The sequence below is a fragment of the Oncorhynchus keta genome, chromosome 29 (assembly GCF_023373465.1).
Source record: "Oncorhynchus keta strain PuntledgeMale-10-30-2019 chromosome 29, Oket_V2, whole genome shotgun sequence".
NCBI lineage: Eukaryota > Metazoa > Chordata > Actinopteri > Salmoniformes > Salmonidae > Oncorhynchus > Oncorhynchus keta.
Window position 1 is genome coordinate 10,112,995 of NC_068449.1, and position 23,534 is coordinate 10,136,528.

The 23,534-nt window shown below is 43.4% G+C and overlaps 1 protein-coding gene across 6 annotated transcripts in view; it reads right to left on the reverse strand.

Annotated features, from left to right (window-relative positions):
- The window catches only part of LOC118362302 (unconventional myosin-VI), a 107,099-nt gene that overhangs the window by 71,759 nt on the left and 11,806 nt on the right, over window positions 1–23,534 (reverse strand). For 4 of the 6 annotated variants that reach the window (XM_052485883.1, XM_052485886.1, XM_035742526.1 and 1 more), the window contains exons 2-8: window positions 19,282–19,429; window positions 3,974–4,043; window positions 2,931–3,004; window positions 2,476–2,605; window positions 2,208–2,313; window positions 193–248; window positions 6–103 (exon numbers count right to left, since the gene is read on the reverse strand). In XM_052485883.1, the coding sequence (XP_052341843.1) occupies window positions 6–103; window positions 193–248; window positions 2,208–2,313; window positions 2,476–2,605; window positions 2,931–3,004; window positions 3,974–4,043; window positions 19,282–19,398 (651 nt within the window). In that variant the 5' untranslated portion in view covers window positions 19,399–19,429. The remainder of the gene's footprint in view (window positions 1–5; window positions 104–192; window positions 249–2,207; window positions 2,314–2,475; window positions 2,606–2,930; window positions 3,005–3,973; window positions 4,044–19,281; window positions 19,430–23,534) is intronic. The other 2 variants (XM_052485884.1, XM_052485885.1) reach the window with 2 other exon arrangements.

Sequence of the window (23,534 nt, forward strand, 5' to 3'; positions counted from 1 at the left end):
TTAACCTTTTCATTGAAGTGGATTTCCACAAATTTTCCAAAACGACTGCTGTTGTTATTTCGGACTGTCTTGGCGTTTCCAAACGCCTCTAGCAGGGGGTTTGCTGTAATTCACAAGCACAAAATAAGTATTTGGGATCTCTTCAACTTTAGAAGAGAAAGTATGATTAGAAAGTTATATGTTAAATCCTACCTTCAACAATTCTCTCATCAATATCTTGCCCGGTGCCATATGACGTTGTTAAATATCTATGGGATGAATGTCAGATGAAGACTAACAACAATGCTACAGCATATGAAGTTAATGTTTGGACATGAGGTATACTACAGAAAACATGGCTTACTCATTGACAACCAATGTCATTATACACAACATGCTAAGTTTGGTTAAAGGTAGAATCAACTAGTTGACATGGCAAAGAACTGTAACGCTTCACTCACACAATAACACAATGTATTATGTGTATGTGCTCTTCATGCAGATTCAAAGTGGTAGCTACAGGACTAGGGATGTTACGGTGACCATATTACCCCCAAAACGGATGTCACGATTCATGACTGCAGTCAAATTTCACCTGACCGTTGAGTCCCGGTAATCTACTCCTATGTGCGCTGAATGGCTCTGATACGTTGGTATTACCCAACTCGCTAACAACCACCAGGTGCTCCATTGTCTCTAAATCACTCTGACATCAATGCAAATATAATTGAAAATCACATCAAACAATTATCAAAACAGTATTAATCTTTTGAAATTCACTGCTATATTGTTTGACCTGTGATCGATCAACTTGAAGAAAAAAGTGCAACAGGTTGAAACTGAGTGGTGTTGGGTTCGGAGAATATGAAATATACTTATTCATGTCACTGATGGGAGTGCTGAGGTTTAGAGGGTCTACACCAGAAGTTAACGGTTATAGGAGAAAAGTATATAGTGTGTGGAACTAAGCTTGGAATGTGTTGAGTGCAGGTCAGGTCACCTTATGGGAAAAATAAAAAGTATACTAGTGTCCTGCCTAGCAGTAAAGAACAATGTTTGTACAGACGGGTAGGAGGGGACTCAGCTTATGAGGAACGGTTAAATATCAGTGCTTGTCTGAATGCAGCTGTACTGACCCTCTGGGAAGAATTCAACTTGGTTAAGCTTTCATAATGTCCGTTGAGTGTTTTACTCTGAGAATTAGAACAGTGGAAGAAATGCTTGTTGTGGATCTTATTTCAATTCCAAACAACAAAATGGACAGCTTTCTCAAAGGTGATTATTAATTCAAGTTTAAGTTGCCGCATGTAGAACACCCAGACCCATATTAGAGCTTATGCACACGCCTATAGCCGAAGCCCGAAAGAAAAGCCTGAATTAAAATAATGATTGTGCCTTTATACAATACATAGCCTAATAGACTACCGCATATTACGCAATGTAGAAAAACATATTTAAGATGTCTTCAGTTCATTTGGTCTATAGCCTATACAATAATTTGTGCCAGGTGTGATATCCCTCCTAAATAGCTCCCGGTTCCTTTTTCCCATTGACCCTGTAAGGCCAGCAGGCTAGTCTTTTCTTCTTAAAAAAAAGAAAAAGTTGTATTTCTTATTTCTTACTATTATTATTTTTTATTGGTGCGTAACTATTACGAAAGTTGTATTGTCAATCTTGTTTTGTATTTAAACGCCACTTTAAATGTGTACATGACACTGCAACAAAATTTCCCCATGGGGACAATAAAGTCAGAAAGTAAGTTATATTCTTCTTACTACAAAATCATAATATAAAATAAATGACACAGGATTTATAAGCATATCTTGTCTGCTAAATGAACTAGAGATTGGATATATTGTGAAAGTGTGTGTTAAATGGATTTATTAGTCTATTTTTAAATGTAGATGTTCCAAAGGCACCCATCTGCTGCTTGTATGAGTGGAGGCCTGGAGATGCTTAACATGTTTATGTTAATTAGTCAATTACCGTGAGCCCGGCAGTCATTTGCATGACAGTTACCGGCTGACAAAGTTTCATGACCGTCACAGCCTTATACAGGACCAAAACATTGGCGAAGTTTAGCCTCGAGCTTAAGCGTTCTAGGTTGTTGTGAAAATTGCCCCAGTGTTTACTTTGTGCATGCAATGTAATCTTGTTGAGTCTACCTTTAAGATTAGTATGGTTTTCTGTAATAACTAACACAATCATAGTGGTCCTTTAGCCCAAACCTGAGGACAAACTTGGTATTTTCTGTCTTCCCAGCCCCAGATTCTCCAGACACTACGATAGACTGGCTCATCTTCAGGACTCTCATGTCCCGGTAGGCCTTGTCCGCTGAAAAATCATCAATCATGTAACGGATATGATGCTTTGACAACACCTAGCCTTAATTGAAATGTAACTCAAATATAGCCATTGCTTTAAACAGACTATATTTATGTCCAGAAACCAGGCAGTATAGCAGCTATTGTTGTAATAATAGATATGTGCGCTCACCGATTGCGTAGACGTGAGGTGGTAGAGTGCCCAGGGACCGGCCACGATAAGACTTGATGGTCTCTGGAACGTACAGTTTGGGGATGTCATAGTAAGGGTTCACAGCAATCAAGATGTTGGCGACGTATGTCTGTGTTGTTACAAAATAAATCATCACATTAGATAGAGCAGTGGTTCTTCACCTTTTTTAGTTACTGTACCACCAAGTACATGTTGCTTTTCCTGCAGTACACCCACATGAACTTTACCAATCTATGGTCTCATGAGTCTTCTCAAGTACCCCTTGTGGATAGGCCAAGTATCCCAGGGGTCCTAGTTCCTCTAGTTGAGAACCACCGACATTTTCACAACTTGATGAGAAACTAGGCCTATGACCACCAGATGTCTCTTACAGGAAGAGAGAGGTTCATCTTCAAGGCCTAGGATTAATGTACCATTGATTTGGAATGTCTTACATAGATCTTGTCTTTACTATACCGAACTCGGACGTTGTTTAAGAGCGTGCCTTCATTCAGGTACATAAGAGAACCTGAAAGAAAAACAAAAGTCGATCGTGAGGAAGCATCCTTTAAAAAGTTACATACACAAACCTTAAGTCCATATCAACTTGAGGATAAAGGAAAGTTGTTTACATTTTAGTAATTTAGCTGATGCTCTTATCCAAAGCAACTTACAGGAATAATTACAGAAGCAATGTGCCCTTGATCAAGGGCACATTGGCCGATTTTTCACCTAGTCGGCTCAGGGATTTGAACCAGCAACCTTTGAGTTACCAACCCAATGGCCTTAACCACTAGGCTAACAGGCTGAGTACAAAATACATTTTGAAATATATATTATTCAATTGTTGCACCCACACTGCTCACGTGCGCCAACGAGCGTCTGCGTTGCCAAGGGCTAAAATAGAAGTCACTTCTATTTGTGACACAGATTGCGTTGCAAGTCCTGCCTCTCCAATCTTCTCATTGTTTATAGAAGAAGGTACCCACGTGCCATCTCCTCATTGGTTATACCCATGTGGGTGACTGAAAAATTAACGGGGTCAGTGGTGATAATGCACCTAATTTATGAAACGTGCCAATCGCAATATAAAGTCAAGAGAAGAAAAAGCCTAGGAGGAGGAGAGATGACTAGAAACGATTTGGTTGACCGTTATGTGTGGATTAATTGGCGGCGTAGAGGACCTTGTGCATTTCAGGTAAAATAACAACTCAAAGTTTATATCCCAGGACAAATGAGCTAGCAACAGCAAACTAGCTAAATAGGACAAATTAGCTAGCAAGTGAAAGCTAGCTAGCTAAATTACCATACAGGTTCAATGCTTTTCGACCTGTCCCCAAATTAATGTAATTGGTTCAGAGTTTGTTTTGATATTTTCACCGGCCTGTCGTGATCACGTTTGGTTAGGGGGGACAAAATAAATGTATGCACGATGGAACACAATGGCGCACGCGTGCAGCCGGTTTGGGTTCCGTGTAAGTTGTTAGTATGAACTTACAGTTGTCCTCCATATGTTTGTTGACGTCTTCCTCAGCAGGGAACACTTGGTTCATAGGAGCCAGAAAGGTCTGCAACATCAAAAGCATTTCTGTTATACTAACATTAACATCTAAACATTCTCATGAGAAGTCTTGCACCAATTGTCATGTATTTGAATAGCCAGTCCATTTAATCATGTCTCATAAGGGCCTACTGAAAATGTTCTACTTCAACCTGGTCATTAGCAATGCATTAACATAGTAACAAAAATCAACGTTTGAGTGTTTGTTGTCAAGTTCATCAATTAAGTCTCTGATATTCTCCCAGTAGGCTACTATACAGTCTGAGGCAATGGCAAAACATTGAAAGGAACAAGCTGCTTGTGAGAGAAACAATGGGAGGGACATGGCAGGCTGATAAATAATTTGGTGGGAGGGAAACAGGATATGAGCTGTGTGTGTGTGTGTCTGGCTAGTGCTATGAGTTTAGATACGGCTCTGTACTGTTACTGTGGGAACAGAACATTATTTACAACACCCTACACACACCATGACAGGCCTAAACACACCCTCCTGCCCAGTACATTTTATGAGTGTGTGTGTGTGTCCCCACTGGCACAAACAGCATGTACGTGAAAATAAGCTTGAGCTTTTTGAGCCACAGCACCTAGCTGCCAGCCCAAACAAAAATGGGTACAAAACTCCCCGCTAACAAGACATAGCCAGGATACAGCTCTGACAGAGAATTATGCTGGGCAGAGCTGTGGCTTTAATGAACTCAGTGAAATACACTCAATGAGCCCCTGTATCCCTTAGTGACTGGTCCAGGGCCTGTTTTGCTGTTAACCAGCTCATAACGGTTTCTGGTAAAATTAAAATAAACTATATATATATATATATATATATATAATACTGAGAGTCGATGTCCGAGCCCCCAACGGATATCTAATTAGCAGAAAAAAGAAGAAAAAAAACGTTCCTTACAAATCTGTCAGTTAAACTGGAGATGGATGGAAGGTGACAGAGATAGAGCGGTGTTTGTCAGACAACGAGACATCCCGAAAAGCAGTATTCTCACAAAATTGTCTGTAGCGTTCAAACTGTTTGGCCTACAAGGTATTATAACCCCTTTATGGAAGGGTGAGACTCTCACAAACACGATTTGCTCTACGACCCCCACAAGCATCTTGGGACTCATCTGAAGTCGGTACAGCCGATCTGCCAACTTCTGTCTATAGCGTCCAAACAGTTTGGGCTACACACTAATTCCTCTGTGGAAAGGTGAGACTTTCGCGGACATATCAGTTATTTTTCTATAGGACGCCCACAGCCCTCAAAAGACTCGTCTGAAGGTCCCCTAGTACCAGCTGAACATTTTTTATGGAAGTATACATATTATGGAGACTGTTTAGTGTCAAAAATGTATTTAACATGTACAAAATTAATACATTCCTGATATCTCTCAGATACAAGCCATACAGTTCAAAACAAACTTCGTTTAGATTTTTTTTAACCTGTTGTTCCATGTAGTGAATCTGTTATTGAATGCGTTTGTATGGGCTAATAGCAGTAAGGCCAAATCAACATTTATTAAATAGATTGTATATATATCTACATATACACACACACAGGGGTCTTGGTATGACTTTAAAACAATTCCATATAGCTTAGTAGAACCCCCCCCTCCCACAGACAGGGCTTAGACTGTAACAGGTTAAAGATAGCTAACTCTTAGAGCCCTCCCTGGTTATAGTTAACTAACTACTCTGCTGTTAGCTTGCTATACACCATACAGGCTTTTGTTGTTGTGTATATTAGGCTCATTCAGTGAAAGCAATGCACTGGGGAGTGACCTAAGGTGTAGTGCAACAGGTGGCTCCTTTTCCTCTAATGATCTTTCCCTCCCAGTAACACAATCACCACACCTGCTGCTGCTGCTCACATGACTTATTGATTGCCTATGTTAGTGACACTGGTACAAGGCAGGGCTGTTTTACATGCTCTCATACTGCTTACGTTTGACATATTATCGGTTGATACATCTCTGTAATTCAGGTTAGGGCTGGGTGATATAGTTTGTGATTTAAAGTGATATTTCAAAATGCCTGTATCACAATAATCCCGTTTTATTTTATGAGCATTTATGTCCATTAGTTCTCATGGCTTTTTTCTCGTCTCCTTCACTCCTCCTGCCCATTCACACACACACACGCACGCACACGCACACACACACACACACACACACACACACACACACACACACACACACACACACACACACACACACACACCAAAGTTGAGATATCACTTCTTCCTCTGTGACGAGCAGTTTCAACACACCATTTGCATTTGAGGTTTGTCCAACAGAAAAATCGGTCATATGGACACAAACACATTAAAATAATGTCTCACTGTAATAGAGAAGTTAAAGAAGTTAACGATACCCTTTTTATGTCTCAACTCCTCAAAGTGTGCACAGAGTAGACAATATTAAAACAGGAAAATCAATGATTCTCGAAAATTAATACTCAGTTTGTCGTACGCGGCATTGCGGTACTACATAGTGCTAGCAGCATTTTAGCTAAAGACTTATACTATCTGTCTAGTCTTTTATAAATGTGCAATAAGCATAAAACAATTATATAAGGAATTGGCAACTCGTTCCCATTCTGAGAAATAAGATGGGCCACTTGATTTCAACATTTGAACAAAGTGGACAGGCTAGCATGCTGTTCAAACAGTTGGAGACAGACAGAAGGGTGTGTTCATAACAATTCAACTGTTCTTCCTTGTTAGCTAGCAAACAGTTCCAAGTTAGCTAAAACTTCAAATATAAAAAGATTAGCTGGCTACTCACTAGCACATGGTCTTGTGCTTGAGAGATTTAATTTTCTATAATGCCTGCTACAAGAAGTTAGTCATTATTAGGGAATGTGCATTATGGATGGTTCTAGTTAGATTTGTAGCAAAAAGGGCATTTTCATAGACTGACTTAAAAACCAGATCAATGATTGAAAAAAAGCAGAAAAAACATTTGAATAAAATGTAACTATTAGTGGGTCTTATAGTTGTGGAAGGCTTATATTTAGCCTAGGTATAATTTCATGAGCCATGAATTCATAACATTATTGCTGATTGAAATGTGGTATATTTGACCTTTAAAATAATACAAATCAAATCAAGCTTTATTTAAATCAAATTTTATTGGTCACATACACATGGTTAGCAGATGTTAATGCGAGTGTAGCGAAATGCTTGTGCTTCTAGTTCCGACAGTGCAGTAATATATAACAAGTAATCTAACAATTCCCCAACAACTACCTAATACACACAAATCTAAAGGGGTGAATGAGAATATGTACATATAAGTATATGGATGAGCGATGGCCGAGCGGCATAGGCAAGTTGCAGTAGACGGTATAAAATACAGTATATAGATGTGATGTGAGTAATGTAGGATATGTAAACATTATTAAAGTGGTGTTATTTAGCATTGTATAAAGTGACTAGTTATCCATTTATTAAAAGTTGCCAATGATTGGGTCTCAATGTAGGAAGCAGCCTCTCAAAGTTAGTGATTGCTGTTTAGCAGTCTTGAGATGGAAGTTGTTTCTCAATCTCTCGGTCCCAGCTTTGATGCACCTGTACTGACCTTCCCTTCTGGATGATAGCAGTGTGAACAGGCAGTGGCTTGCGTGGTTGTTGTCCTTGATGATCTTTTTGGTCTTCCTGTGACATCAGGTGCTGTAGGTGTCATGGAGGGCAGGTAGTCTGCCCCCGGTGATGCGTTGTGCAGACCGCATCACCCACTGGCGAGCCAGACAGTTGAGGGCGGTGCAGTTGCCATACCAGACTGTGATAAAGCCATTACAGTATGCTCTCGGTTGTGCATCTGTAAAAGTTTGTCATGGTTTTGGGAGACAAGCCAAATTTCTTCAGCCTCCTGAGGTTGAAGAGGCTCTGGCTCTGTTGCACCTTCTTCACCACATTGTCTGTGTGGGTGGACCACTTCAGTTTGTCTGTGATGTGTACGCCCAGGAACCTTCTACCTTCGCCACTGCTGTCCCTTCGATGTGGATAGGGGGGTGCTCCCTCGGCTGTTTCCTGAAGTACACGATCATCTCCTTTGCTTTGTTGACGTTAAGTGAGGATGTTTTCCTGACACCATGAGTGCCCTCACCTCCTCCTTGTAGACTGTCTCGTTGTTGGTGGTGATCAAGCCCACTACTGTTGTGTCGTCTGCAAACTTGATGATTGAGTTGGAGTGGTGCATGGCCACGCAGTCGTGGGTGAACAGGGAGTACAGCAGAGGGCTGAGCACACACCTTCGTGAAGCCCCAATGTTGAGGGTCAGCGAAGTGGAGATGTTGTTCCCTACCTTCATCACCTGGGGGCAGACCGTCAGAAAGTACAGGACCCAGTTGCACACGTCGGGGTTGAGACCCAAGGGCCTCCAGCTTGATGATGAGCTTGGAGGGTACTAAGGTGTTGAATGCTGAGCTGTAGTCAATGATCAGCATTCTTACAGAGGTATACTTTTTGTCCAGATGGGATAGGGCAGTGTGCAGTGTGATGGCGATTGAGTCATCTGTGGACCTGTTGGGGTGGTATGCAAACTGAAGTGGGTCTAGTGACCGGTGATATGATCCTTGACAAGCCTCTCAAAGCACTTCATGTTGACAGAAGTAAGTGTTACGGGGCGGTAGTGATTTAGTTCAGTTATCTTTGCATCTTGGGTAAGCATGTGGGGACAACAGACTGGGAAAGGGAGCGATTAAATATATCCGTAAATACACCAGCCAGCTGGTCTGCGCATGCTCTGAGGAATCAGCTGGGGATGCCGTCTTGGCCAGCAGCCTGGCGAGGGTTAACAAGTTTAAATCACGTGTCCGTGACGTGGCTGTTTTTGCAGTCCGTGACTTCCTGTAGACCCTGCCACATACATCTCGTGTCTGAGCCGTTGAATTGCGACTCCACCTTGTCCCTGTACCGGAATTTTGCTTGTCTGATTGCACATTTAAGACATGGAATGCAGCGCAATGTGCTTCACAGAACAAAACTAATTTAAAAAACTATTAAAACAAAAATTATTTACTGGACAAACATGAGGATAAAAAAAACAAAAGAATAAACAAAACTGAATGAATAAAAGCAAAAAAAATAGTGTTTTAAGATATTTTTAATATGTCCACAGTTTTGGCTCCCCTCAGGCAGGCTATTCCAGAGGCTGGGGGCATAATAACTAAAGGCTGCCTTTCCATGCATCCTGGTTCTAGGATAGTTAAAAGGCCTGTGCCAGAGGACCTGAGGGACCTACTGGGTCCACAACTTAAAAGCATGTCTGACATATATTGGGGTGCACAATCAGTGATTGATTTAAAAACCAATAGAAGTATCTTTAAATTAAGTTTAAAAACTCACAGGCAGTCAAGTCAATGCAGAGACCTTAAAAGCGATGTAATGTGTGCTCTGTCTGGTCTTGGTCAGTACCCGTGCTGCATCATTCTGTATGTTTGGTAGTTGAACAATATTTATTTTATTTCACCTTTATTTAACCAGGTAGGCTAGTTGAGAACTAGTTCTCATTTACAACTGCGACCTGGCCAAGATAAAGCAAAGCAGTTCGACACAAATAACAGAGTTACACATGGAGTAAAACAAACATACAGTCAATAATACAGTAGAAAAAGTCTATACACAGTGTGTGCAAATGAGGTGAGATAAGGGAGGTAAGTCAATAAATAGGCCGTGGTGGCGAAGTAATTACAATATTGGAATTAAACACTGGAATGGTAGATGTGCAGAAGATGAATGTGCAAGTAGAGATACTGGGGTGCAAAGGAGCAAGATAAATAAATAAATGCAGTATGGGGATGAGGTAGTTGGATGGGCTATTTACAGATGGGCTGGTGCGGACAGCGATCGGTTGAAGAGCATGCATTTAGTTTTACTTTGTAACGTTTATCGTCGGAAGGAGACCAAGGTGCAGCGTGGTAAGTGTTCATGATTCTTTAATTACTCAGAACACCAAACAAAAACAACAAAAAGAATAACGAACGTCATGTTCTGCAGGCTTCACAGAGCTAACAAAAAACAACATCCCACAAACACCAAAAGGAGAATGACAACTTATGTGATCCCCAATCAGAGACAACGATAAACAGATGCCTCTGATTGGGAACCACACTCTGCAAAAAAAGAAAAAAAAAAGAAATAGAAAACATAGAAATAAAGAAACTAGAATGCCCACCCTAGTCACACCCTGGCCTAACCAAAATAGAGAATAAAAGCCTCTCTATGGCCAAGGCGTGACATACTTGCATGTAAAAGCAGTTGGAGGCTGAGAGCAGCTGAAGCTCGTCTGGAGGTTAGTTAACACAGTGTCCAAAGAAGGGCCAGAAGTATATAGAATGGTGTCGTCTGTGTAAAGGTGGATCAGAGAATCACCAGCAGCAAGAGCGACACCATTGATGTATACAGAGAAGAGAGCCGGCCCGAGAATTGAACCCTGTGGCACCACCATAAAGACTGCCAGAGGTCCGGACAACAGGCCCTCCGATTTGACACACTGAACTCTATCAGAGAAGTAGCATTTTCCCTGTTTTTTGCCCAAGTGGGACGCAACCGTCCCCTATACCATAAGAAGTTAAGAACACATTCTTATTTTCAATAACGGCCTAGGTACAGTGGGTTAACTGCCTTGTTCAGGGGCAGGACGACAGATTTTTACCTTGTCAGCTCGGGGATTCAATCTTGCAACCTTACAGTTAACTAGTCCAACGCTCTAACCACCTGCCTCACGAGGAGCCTGCCTGTAACGCGAATGCAGTAAGAAGCCAAGGTAAGTTGCTAGCTAGCATTAAACTTATCTCATAAAAAACAATCAATCAAACATAATCACTAGTTAACTACACATGGTTGATGATATTACTAGTTTATCTAGCGTGTCCTGCGTTGCATATAATCGATGCGGTGCACATTTGCGAAAAAGGACTGTCGTTGCTCCAACGTGTACCTAGCCATAAACATCAATGCCTTACCTAAAATCAATACACAGAAGTATATATTTTTAAACCTGCATATTTAGCTAAAAGAAATCCAGGTTAGCAGGCAATATTAACCAGGTGAAATTGTGTCACTTCTCTTGCGTTCATTGCACGCAGAGTGTTGTAATTGTCATTATTACAAATACATTAAAAAATGTTTTTTTAAATGAATCGGTCATAATCGATCGACCTCTAGTTGATGCACTCAAAATCTGTAGCAACTTCAGAGGTAAGATAGTATTAATGCTTTCAGTTCTACCCTGTGCTATGGGCAACATGGTTGTAAAAAAATACAGAGCGGTGATCAGATAAAGCAACATCAACAATTGTGTAGTTTAGTGTGTGTAGCCTTGGAGTGATTATCTTAATTCACTGAGGTTCGCTAGCCAGCTATTTGTCGTCCTTAACGTAGGAGACTCTGCTAGCTAGCCAACAGCTAACAGCTAACAGCTAGCCAACAACAACCCGGTCGCATTCCGCTTCGCTCCACAGTTAGTATCACATTTTCATTTCATTTCATTACAGTACAACGGTTTGATTTGTTTGATCGTAGCTAGCTACATAGCCGTCTTTGTTTCAAAGATAATTGTGTAGTCTAGAGCGATTTCCTAGGTTAGCTAGCCAGCTATTGTCGTTCTTTTAACGCAACGTAACGTAAACAACACTGCTAGCTAGCCAGCTAGCCCCCCGATTAGCAGCACTGTAGAAACTATTACACTCAACGGAACGACTTGATTAGTGTAGTGTCAACAACGCAGCCACTGCCAGCTAGCCTACTTTAGCAGTACTGTATCATTTTAATCATTTTAGTCAATAAGACTCTTGCTACGTAAGCTTAACTTTCTGAACATTCGAGACGTGTAGTCCACTTGTCATTCCAATCTCCTTGCATTAGCGTAGCCTTTTCTGTAGCCTGTCAACTATGTGTCTGTCTATCCCTGTTCTCTCCTCTCTGCACAGACCATACAAACGCTCCACACCGCGTGGCCGCGACCACCCTAATCTGGTGGTCCCAGCGCGTACGACCCACGTGGAGTTCCAGGTCTCCGGTAGCCTCTGAACTGCCGATCTGCCAACAAGGCAGAGTTCATCTCAGCCTATGCCTCCCTCCAGTCCCTTGACTTCTTGGCACTGACGGAAACATGGATCACCACAGATAACACTGCTACTCCTACTGCTCTCTCCTCGTCCGCCCACGTGTTCTCGCACACCCCGAGAGCTTCTGGTCAGCGGGGTGGTGGCACCGGGATCCTCATCTCTCCCAAGTGGTCTTTCTCTCTTTCTCCCCTTACCCATCTGTCTATCGCCTCCTTTGAATTCCATGCTGTCACAGTTACCAGCCCTTTCAAGCTTAACATCCTTATCATTTATCGCCCTCCAGGTTCCTCGGAGAGTTCATCAATGAGCTTGATGCCTTGATAAGCTCCTTTCCTGAGGACGGCTCACCTCTCACAGTTCTGGGCGACTTTAACCTCCCCACGTCTACCTTGACTCATTCCTCTCTGCCTCCTTCTTTCCACTCCTCTCCTCTTTTGACTTCACCCTCTCACCTTCCCCCTACTCACAAGGCAGGCAATACGCTTGACCTCATCTTTACTAGATGCTGTTCTTCCACTAACCTCATTGCAACTCCCTCCAAGTCTCCGACCACTACCTTGTATCCTTTTCCCTCTCGCTCTCATCCAACACTTCCCACACTGCCCCTACTGGATGGTATCGCGCCGTCCCAACCTTCGCTCTCTCTCCCCCGCTACTCTCTCCTCTTCCATCCTATCATCTCTTCCCTCTGCTCAAACTTTCTCCAACCTATCTCCTGATTCTGCCTCCTCAACCCTCCTCTCCTCCCTTACTGCATCCTTTGACTCCCTATGTCCCCTATCCTCCAGGCCGGCTCGGTCCTCCCCCTCCCGCTCCGTGGCTCGACGACTCCTTGCGAGCTCACAGAACAGGGCTCCGGGCAGCCGAGCGGAAATGGAGGAAAACTCCGCCTCCCTGCGGACCTGGCATCCTTTCACTCCCTCCTCTCTACATTTTCCTCCTCTGTCTCTGCTGCTAAAGCCACTTTCTACCATTCTAAATTCCAAGCATCTGCCTCTAACCCTAGGAAGCTCTTTGCCACCTTCTCCTCCCTCCTGAATCCTCCCCCCCTCCTCCCTCTCTGCAGATGACTTCGTCAACCATTTTGAAAAGAAGGTCGACGACATCCGATCCTCGTTTGCTAAGTCAAACGACACCGCTGGTTCTGCTCACACTGCCCTACCCTATGCTCTGACCTCTTTCTCCCCTCTCTCTCCAGATGAAATCTTGCGTCTTGTGACGGCCGGCCGCCCAACAACCTGCCCGCTTGACCCTATCCCCTCCTCTCTTCTCCAGACCATCTCCGGAGACCTTCTCCCTTACCTCACCAACTCATCCCTGACCGCTGGCTACGTCCCTCCCGTCTTCAAGAGAGCGAGAGTTGCACCCCTTCTGAAAAAACCTACACTCGATCCCTCCGATGTCAACAACTACAGACCAGTATCCCTTCTCTCTTTTCTCTCCAAAACTCTTGAGCGTGCCGTCCTTGGCCAGCTCTACCGCTATCTCTCTCAGAATGACCTTCTTGATCCAAATCAGTCAGGTTTCAAGACTAGTCATTCAACTGAGACTGCTCTTCTCTGTATCACGGAGGCGCTCCGCACCGCTAAAGCTAACTCTCTCTCCTCTGCTCTCATCCTTCTAGACCTATCGGCTGCCTTCGATACTGTGAACCATCAGATCCTCCTCTCCACCCTCTCCGAGTTGGGCATCTCCGGCGCGGCCCACGCTTGGATTGCGTCCTACTTGACAGGTCGCTTCTACCAGGTGGCGTGGCGAGAATCTGTCTCCTCACCACGCGCTCTCACCACTGGTGTCCCCAGGGCTCTGTTCTAGGCCCTCTCTTATTCTCGCTATACACCAAGTCACTTGGCTCTGTCATAACCTCACATGGTCTCTCCTATCATTGCTATGCAGACGACACACAATTAATCTTCTCCTTTCCCCTTCTGATGACCAGGTGGCGAATCGCATCTCTGCATGTCTGGCAGACATATCAGTGTGGATGACGGATCACCACCTCAAGCTGAACCTCAGCAAGACGGAGCTCCTCTTCCTCCCGGGAAGGACTGCCCGTTCCATGATCTCGCCATCACGGTTGACAACTCCATTGTGTCCTCCTCCCAGAGCGCTAAGAACCTTGGCGTGATCCTGGACAACACCCTGACGTTCTCAACTAACATCAAGGCGGTGTCCCGTTCCTGTAGGTTCATGCTCTACAACATCCGCAGAGTACGACCCTGCCTCACACAGGAAGCGGCGCAGGTCCTAATCCAGGCACTTGTCATCTCCCGTCTTGATTACTGCAACTCGCTGTTGGCTGGGCTCCCTGCCTGTGCCATTAAACCCTACAACTCATCCAGAACGCCGCAGCCCGTCTGGTGTTCAACCTTCCCAAGTTCTCTCACGTCACCCCGCTCCTCCGCTCTCTCCACTGGCTTCCAGTTGAAGCTCGCATCCGCTACAAGACCATGGTGCTTGCCACGGAGCTGCGAGGGGAACGGCACCTCAGTACCTCCAGGCTCTGATCAGGCCCTACACCCAAACAAGGGCACTGCGTTCATCCACCTCTGGCCTGCTCGCCTCCCTACCACTGAGGAAGTACAGTTCCCGCTCAGCCCAGTCAAAACTGTTCGCTGCTCTGGCCCCCAATGGTGGAACAAACTCCCTCACGACGCCAGGACAGCGGAGTCAATCACCACCTTCCGGAGACACCTGAAACCCCACCTCTTCAAGGAATACCTAGGATAGGGTAAGTAAGGTAAGTAATCCTTCCCCCAAAAAAAAAAAAAAAAAAAAAAGATTTAGATGCAAGTGGCTGTTCCACTGGATGTCATAAGGTGTATGCACCAATTTGTAAGTCGCTCTGGATAAGAGCGTCTGCTAAATGACTTAAATGTAAATGTAAATGTAATTGAGAATGTCTAAAGCCCCATGGTAATAACCAGGTCCAGTAGGCCAGTTATGGGTGGGCTTAGTAACATGTTGGATAAAGTCCAAAGAGCTCAAAAGATTCATAAATTCATGGGCTTTGGTGTCAGTCTCTTTGTCAACATGTATATTAAAATCACCCAACAATGACTTTATCATAGTTCAATGGCAGACAAGGACAATAGACAAATGTTCATTGAAATCAGTAAAGAAACAAACAAAGCTTATTTAGAGAAAACATGGAGATATACACTGGGGGGTTGTTTTGCGGACACAGATTAAGCAGGATCCTTGACGAAATTCCAATTTTAAACTGGATTATCTGAAATTGCATTTCTCAGACATGGTTTAAAATAGTCTCAGACTTGCCCTTGTCTAGATTTAAAAAGTCTGATTTCCAGAAGGACAATTTAGAGTTAATCTAGATCTAAGTGAAGGCTTAAATTAAACCTGGCCAGAGACAGGCTTAACTTCAGATGAATGGATGTTGGCCGCCAGGTTGACCTTGGCAATGGAGGAGAATGGATTACCTGGACTATTTCAATGAAGATCAAAAAGCACCACCAAGGCCAGACAGAAGGGCAGTTATAGACATGAGCAAACTACACAATTGTTTAGGATCAAATCAATTTGTAGTTCTCCAACACTATTGCACGTTGGACGAGTGCAACTCCTCTTTGAATGCTCAGCTTGAAGGAGGACAATAGTGGAATCATACTTGGTGACTAGGGGTATGCACAGACCAACTTCATGTTTACCCCCCATCTTTATGCAATAGGACATGAGCAAAAACGGTACAACCATGCTCCTATCTGCAAAAAAGGTGTAGTAGAGTCATTTCCAGAGTCTCAGAAACACATTGCTCTTTCAACCAAGATGCTGCTGTATTGTCATAATTGCAACAGCAGTGCTTGACAATTACCTCAAACAGCATGGATGACCAGATCCTCGCATTGAAGAGGATGACCCAGATGTTCCCATGGTTGAGGCAGACAATGACAGCAATGGACAAACCTGCAGAGATGCTCTTGCTATGCTGCACTTCTCACAACAAAGATAGCTCAAGCGATTGAAGCAAACAATGGCCATGGATAGGTATATAAAAAAAAGAAGACGTTTTTAATTCACAAAATGGAACTGGTTCTGGTTTGAGAAGAACATTGGTACTGCTGCTGCTTCATGTTTCTCTTCTCATCCTTCATAGACAACTCAACACAAAAGGACATGCTTTTTCATATACATCTCTTCTTTTAAATCCATTAGTTTCTCCTGCATGCTCAGCCTCGGTCTTTGTTGCCAGCCCAGGTTAGTGACACAATCTTCCCTCCTAGCTACTGCAGATGTAGCGGGTTGACCTTCAACCTGTTAGGATCAAACCCTTTTTTCTCTTTCAATTTGACATACCCAAATCTAACTGCCTGTAGCTCAGGACCTGAAGCAAGGATATGCATATTCTTGAAACCATTTGAAAGGAAACACTTTGAAGTTTGTGGAAATGTGAAATTAATGTAGATGAATAACACATTAAATCTGGTAAAAGATAATACGAACAAAAAAACATGTTTATCATCTGTCTCTGGTCTTACTGTGGGACAGCCACCAGTCTTGAAACACTCCCTACGAGCAACATCATTTGTCTTCTTTAAGTAGATGTGTATGTTTTTCCACAATAAATTAAAAATACAATATAGGAATAATACTAGTAATTACGTATGATATTGTTTGTGTTATATTTCTGTCACACGAATACATTTAGGCCCCACTGTGTTGTGTTACACAAGAAAACTAACATTTCAAAGTGACTGATTTGTAAAAGAGGACCGAGCACGCCCCCATTCTCATCGACGGGGCTGGCAGGTTGAGAGCTTCAAGTTCCTTGGTGTCCACATCACCAACAAACTAACATCGTCCAAGCACACCAAGACAGTCGTGAAGAGGGCACGACAAAACCCATTCCCCCTCAGGGGACTGAAAATTTGACATGGGTCCTCAGATCCTCAAAAGGTTCTACAGCTGCACCATCAAGAGCATCCTGACTGGTTGCATCACTGCCTGGTATGGCAACTGCTCGGCCTCTGACCGCAAGACACTACAGAGGGTAGTACATCACTGGGGCCAAGCTTCCTGCCATCCAGGACCTCTACACCAGGCGGTGTCAAAGGAAGGTCCTAAAAATGGTCAGACTCCAGCCACCCTAGTCATCAACTGTTCTCTCTGCTACCGCACAGCAAGCGGTACCGGAGCGCCAAGTCTAGGTCCAAGAGGCTACTAAACAGTTTCTACCCCCAAGCCATAAGACTCCTGAACATCTAATCAAATGGCTACCCAGACTATTTGCATTGCCCCCCTCTTTTACGCCACTGCCACTCTCTGTTGTTACCATCTATGCATAGTCACTTTAATAACTCTACCTACATGTACATATTACCTCAACTAAGCGGTCCTGCCGCACATTGAATCTGTATTGATACCCCCCTGTATATAGTCTCCATATTGAATCTGTACAGATACCCCCCTGTATATAGTCTCCACATTGAATCTGTATCGATACCCCCCTGTATATAGTCTCCACATTGAATCTGTACCGATACCCCCCTGTATATAGTCTCCACATTGAATCTGTACCGATACCCCCCTGTATATCGTCTCCACATTGAATCTGTATCGATACCCCCCTGTATATAGTCTCCACATTGAATCTGTATCGATACCCCTCTGCATATAGTCTCCACATTGAATCTGTATCGATACCCCCCTGTATATAGTCTCCACATTGAATCTGTACAGATACCCCCCTGTATAGTCTCCACATTGAATCTGTACCGATACCCCCCTGTATATAGTCTCCACATTGAATCTGTATCGATACCCCCCTGTATATAGTCTCCACATTGAATCTGTATCGATACCCCCCTGTATATAGTCTCCACATTGAATCTGTATCGATACCCCTCTGCATATAGCCTCGAGATTGTTATTTTACTGCTGCTCTTTAAAACTACTTTTATTTCTTATTCTTATCTGTATTGTTTTAAACTGCATTGTTGGTTATGGGCTTGTAAGTAAGCATTTCACTTTAAGGTCTACACCAGTCGTATTCAGCGCATGTGACTAATAAAATGTGATTTGATTTGAAAAGTGGGCCAACAAAAAAATAGAGTATCTCACCGGCAGTTGTTCTGGCGTCCTGTTGTTTACTTTTTCATTTGAGTTGAATTCATTACAAATGGTAGTCCAGGGATTATTATATATTTTTGTGGGGGTTTCTGAATCATGCGGTTTGTTCTCCATAATTGGGTGGTTTGAGAACTCACTTCAACAGGCTTTTTTCAAAGTCACTGAAATTCTTTGAATGTTTTCTTTTACCTCTGTCCATTGTTTGGTTTAGGTGACTTGCTCCAATTCCACACAATGCTTATGTATTAGCATCCCATTCCTGTTTATTTTTTTTAACATCCTCAGCTCAGCACCAAGTGCACATCATTAATCTAATCAGGCTTCAAAAAGATTAACTGGTTAGTCCCTATTTACCTTAGTCTGGGACTCTCTAGCCTAGAACTAATTAATCTGAAGTTAAGCAATGTCTCAGAAAGCCATTTTTTTTATCTGAATTAATTTAAGTAGGATTAGCCCAGTCCTGATTTAAATTAAACACTGTCCGCGAAATGCTTCCTACAGTTGTGTCAAGTTGTCTGGATGTCCTGTGGGTGGAGGACCATTCTTGAAACACACAGGAAACTGTTGAGCATGAAAAACCCAGCAGTGTTGCAGCTCTTGACACACTCAAACTGGTGCTGCTGTCACCTACTACCATAACCCGCTCAAAGGCACTTAAATCTTTTGTCTTGATTCAGGTCTTTCTGAAATGGGAACCTTCATGACTGCAGTGTGCCAGCCAATAATCTAACCCACACTGGCACCAAATGTTCAGAGGTTAGCATTACAATATATATTATGTTATTCAGCTACTGACCCAATGATAGCTCTGGAACGTGTGTGGGGAGAGAGAGCAAAATGAAGGTTGTGTGATGAGTAAGTTATAATACAAAACATAAAACAGACACTCGACTCTGGAGGGCAGAGTCGAGTGTGTCTGTTTTTGATATTTCCTTTAAATTGGAGTCCAACTATGACCTAGACGAGTTCCTAACTAATTAATGACCTTTAATGATCAATCAAATACAAGGGAGGAGAGAAGGGGAAAAAAAGCAGGCACTCTGCCGTCCATGGAATGGGATTGACACGTGTCCTAAACTGTGCCGAATCTGACTGACCTTGCCCTTCTGGTTGAGTGGTTCGATGGCGAGGGTGTCAGCTCCGATATCCACAATCATGCCCAGTTGGAACCCATCGGTGGGGTGGGGCGCCCACACTGGCTTACCATCCTCCATGGCTAACCACAGCTACCTGGTGGGCTCTGCACTACATGAAGAGAAGAGTCAGGAAATAGAAGTCTTATAACATGTATGCCAACAACAAAATACTGAGTTTTCCATTGTGGGTAGGAACAAGTTTAATAAAGTATTACGAAGCTATTCATCTATAGACAGGTCTACCTTCTGTACATCCCTGATCGAATAAATATGCTATGTTCCATACTTCCTCCAGATAAACAAGAAGCCTATAAAAACACAGCCTACAGCTGTGTCTGTCCCAAACTCACTGGTGCTGGAAACTCTGAGGACCAAGAATATTTTATGCAACGCAAGTTCACTAGTGCTAGCTTTGGGCCGAACCCAAGTTGATACAATGTTTCAAGTTTGGCTACACATGGCCTGTCTGCAACAATGTGAAAGGATATTTGTTGGCTTTATATAGATTATTTTTTACATAGTCGGCAATGGCAATAGAAGTTAAACCTTAAAAGTATAATTTTAATTTAGATTTGGATAGAATTTTGATTAACCACATGAGATACAAAGACGTTATTAAAAATGTAAAACTGTTCCATGAAAATGTGCATATGAAAACCATAACTGGCACGCAAAATAGCATTCCACATGAGAAAGGTTGCCTACTTCTCATGTAACCTATTACCGGCAACTTCAGGAGAGTAATGGCAGAATCTGCGAAAGCTAGCAGGATGGTTGGGTCAGGTTTGACACTCCTGGTTATCATGATCTCTTGCTCCCTCTTGAGTAATTTGTGTCTTATTTCATCAAACAGCATCAGACAATATATTTGATTTTCTTAAAAGACACAGGGTGTGTCTATATATGGAAAAATAAAAGTTAAAAAGTTTTAACCAATCAATTGAATCGAAAGAACCAACGACTTTCGGTCTACACACACACACACACACACAAACATATATATATATATATATATATATACATATATATACACACACACACATGTATATATATGTGTATATATATGTGTGTATATATATATTTTTTTTTTGGTTTGGGGGGGGGGGGCAGCCCTAATTGATACAGTAGCCTATATATTGACATATAGGCCTAGGTAAGTTATGTCATTAGGACAGCTAAACAGGATGCGCTCTTAGGCTTACAGCTCAATGGTGGTTATACAATGCTGCTATACTAAGCCTACGAATGATGGCATTATTTATTCTAATGATGATCATAATAATAACACGAGGGTATCGGAGCAAGAGCTGCGTACGTACGTATTGTGTGATACGGGTACTGTTAGATTACAATATTTTTCTGACCATTTGTAACAATGTAAACACTAAATAAACTATAAGTAATAGTGTGTGTAAAGCCTTTATTACAGCATAGAAAATATTAAAAATAGACAAATTTGTGAAAATGCTTTATCCGACATGAGGCTTTGGAGCACATGCTATCAGTAGGCTTTTAAACAAACACGCAAACATGCAACCGAAGCAGGTCTTATTTCTGTAGATATACATGGATGATTTATAAAGTCAGGCACATTTAAGTTAGGCTGTTGATTACAGACCTATTTAAGTTGGGGTATCCTCGAGCCTCACTTTTCTTAGGCAAGGGCTGTGTTCTCGGCTCCTCAACTTGCTGCTGCCTCCACCACATTGTTCTCAACACCAAAATGCTGGTTCACTTTGCCATTACGCACATAGCAACAATAAAAAAGGCGACAACATTCAACAGTGCACTGATGTTTCAGAACTGTGGACAGGGACCGCTATCCAAAGCGGGAGAAAGCGCATTTGTTATAAAATAACATTATTTGTATTCAAGTTGCACCATTGTTATTACATAATAGAACCATGAAGAGCATTCGGAAAGTATTTAGACCATTTGACTTTTTCCACATTTTATTTTACAGCCTTATTCTAAAATGTATTATTATTATTTTTCAATCAATCTACACACAATTACGTTATTCTCAAATGTATTATTATTATTTTTCATCAATCTACACACAATAACGTACAATGACAAAGCAAAAAGAGACTGGTTGACTGGCAGATCTGGAAGAGACTGGTTGACTGGCAGATCTAGAAGATCATGGCTGACTGGCAGATCTAGAAGATCATGGCTGACTGGCGGATCTAGCTGCTCTATGCAGACTGACAGCTCCTTGCAGACTGACAGCTCTGGCAGCTCCTTGCAGACTGGCAGCTCTGGCTGCGTCATGCAGACTGACAACTCTGACTGCTCCATGCAGGCTGACAGCACCCTGCAGACTGGCAACTCTTTGCAGACTGACAGCTCTGGCTGCTTCATGCAGACTGACAGCTTTGACTGCTCCATGCAGACTGACAGCTCTGGCTGCGTCATGCAGACTGACAACTCTGACTGCTCCATGCAGGCTGACAGCACCCTGCAGACTGGCAACTCTTTGCAGACTGACAGCTCTTTGCAGACTGACATCTCTGGCTGCTTCATGCAGAATGACAGCTCTGGCTGTGCTGAACAGGCGAGAGACTCCGACAGCGCAGGAGGGAAGGAAGGCTCTGGCTGTGCTGAACAGGCGAGGCGCACAGAAGGCCTGGTGCGTGGTGCTGGAACTGGTGCTACAGGATTGAGGACACGCAAAGGAAGCCTGGTGCGGGGAGCTGCTACCGGAGGACTGGTGTGTGGAGGTGGCTCTGGATAGACCGGACCGTGCAGGCGCACTGGAGCTCTTGAGCACCGAGCCTGTCCAAGCTTACCTGGCTCGATGCCCACTCTAGCCCGGCCAATAGGAAGGGCTGGTATGAACCGCACCGGGCTATGCACCCGCACTGGAAACACCGTGCGCTCCATAGCATAACACGGTGTCTGCCCGGTCTCTCAAGCCCAACGGTGAGCACAGGGAGTTTGCGCAGGTCTCCTACCTGGCATAGCCATACTCCCATTAAGCCCCCCCCCCCAATACTTTTTTTGGGCTGCTTTTCGGGCTTCCATCCGCGTCGCCGTGCTGCCTCCTCATACCAGCGCCTCTCCGCTTTTTCCGCCTCTATTTCCTCCTTGGGGCGGCAATATTCACCAGGCTGAGCCCAGGGTCCTTTTCCATCCAGTTCTTCCTCCCATGTCCAATTCTCCAAGTGGTGCAGCCTCTCCCACTGCAACTGCTCTTCACGATTAACAGGGAGAGTTGGCTCAGGTCTGACTCCTGACTCAGCCACTCTCTCTCCGAGCCCTCCCCCAATAAATATTTGGGGGTTACTTTCGGTTTTCGCTCTGCGCCGCCATGTCTTTCTTTTCGACTCCATTCGCCTATAGCCCTCTTCGCACTGCTCCAGCGAATCCCAGGTGGGCTCCTGCACTCTCTCTGGGTCGGCCGCCCACCTGTCGATTTCTTCCCACGTCGTATACTCCATGCCTCTGCTGTCCATAACGTCCTCCCTTCGCTGTTCAAGCTGTCGCTGCCTGTTTCCACGCCACTCGGTCCGTGTGTGGTGGGTGATTCTGTAACGCCGTTCTTCATTTGTCAAAAGAGAGTCGGACCGAAATGCAGCGTGGTGGTTACTCATGACTTTAATGAATGAAGAGCGAAACATGAAATAACTTATACATATACAAAAACAACAAACGGAACGTGAAACCGAATTACAGCCTATCTGGTGAAACTACACAGAGACAAGAACAATCACCCACGAAATACAAAGCGAAACCAGGCTACCTAAATACGGTTCCCAATCAGAGACAACGAGAATCACCTGACTCTGATTGAGAACCGCCTCAGGCAGCCAAGCCTATACAACACCCCTAATCAGCCGCGATCCCAAATACTACAAACCCCAATACGAAAATACAATAACATAAACCCATGTCACACCCTGGCCTGACCAAATATATAACGAAAACACAAAATACAATGACCAAGGCGTGACAGGAAGGGTCTGAACTTATCTAAATAAGGTATTTCTAAAAACCTGTTTTTGTTTTGTCATTATGGGGTATTGTGTGTAGATTGATGAGGGGGGAAAAAATACATTTTATAAATGTTTTCAAATAAGTCTGTAACATAACAAAGATGTGGAAAAAGGGAAGGGTTATTAACACTTTGTGACTGCACTGTATACCAGGGGCGGCAGGTAGTCTAGAGATTAGAGCGTTGGACTAGTAACTGAAAGGTTGCCAGATCAAAT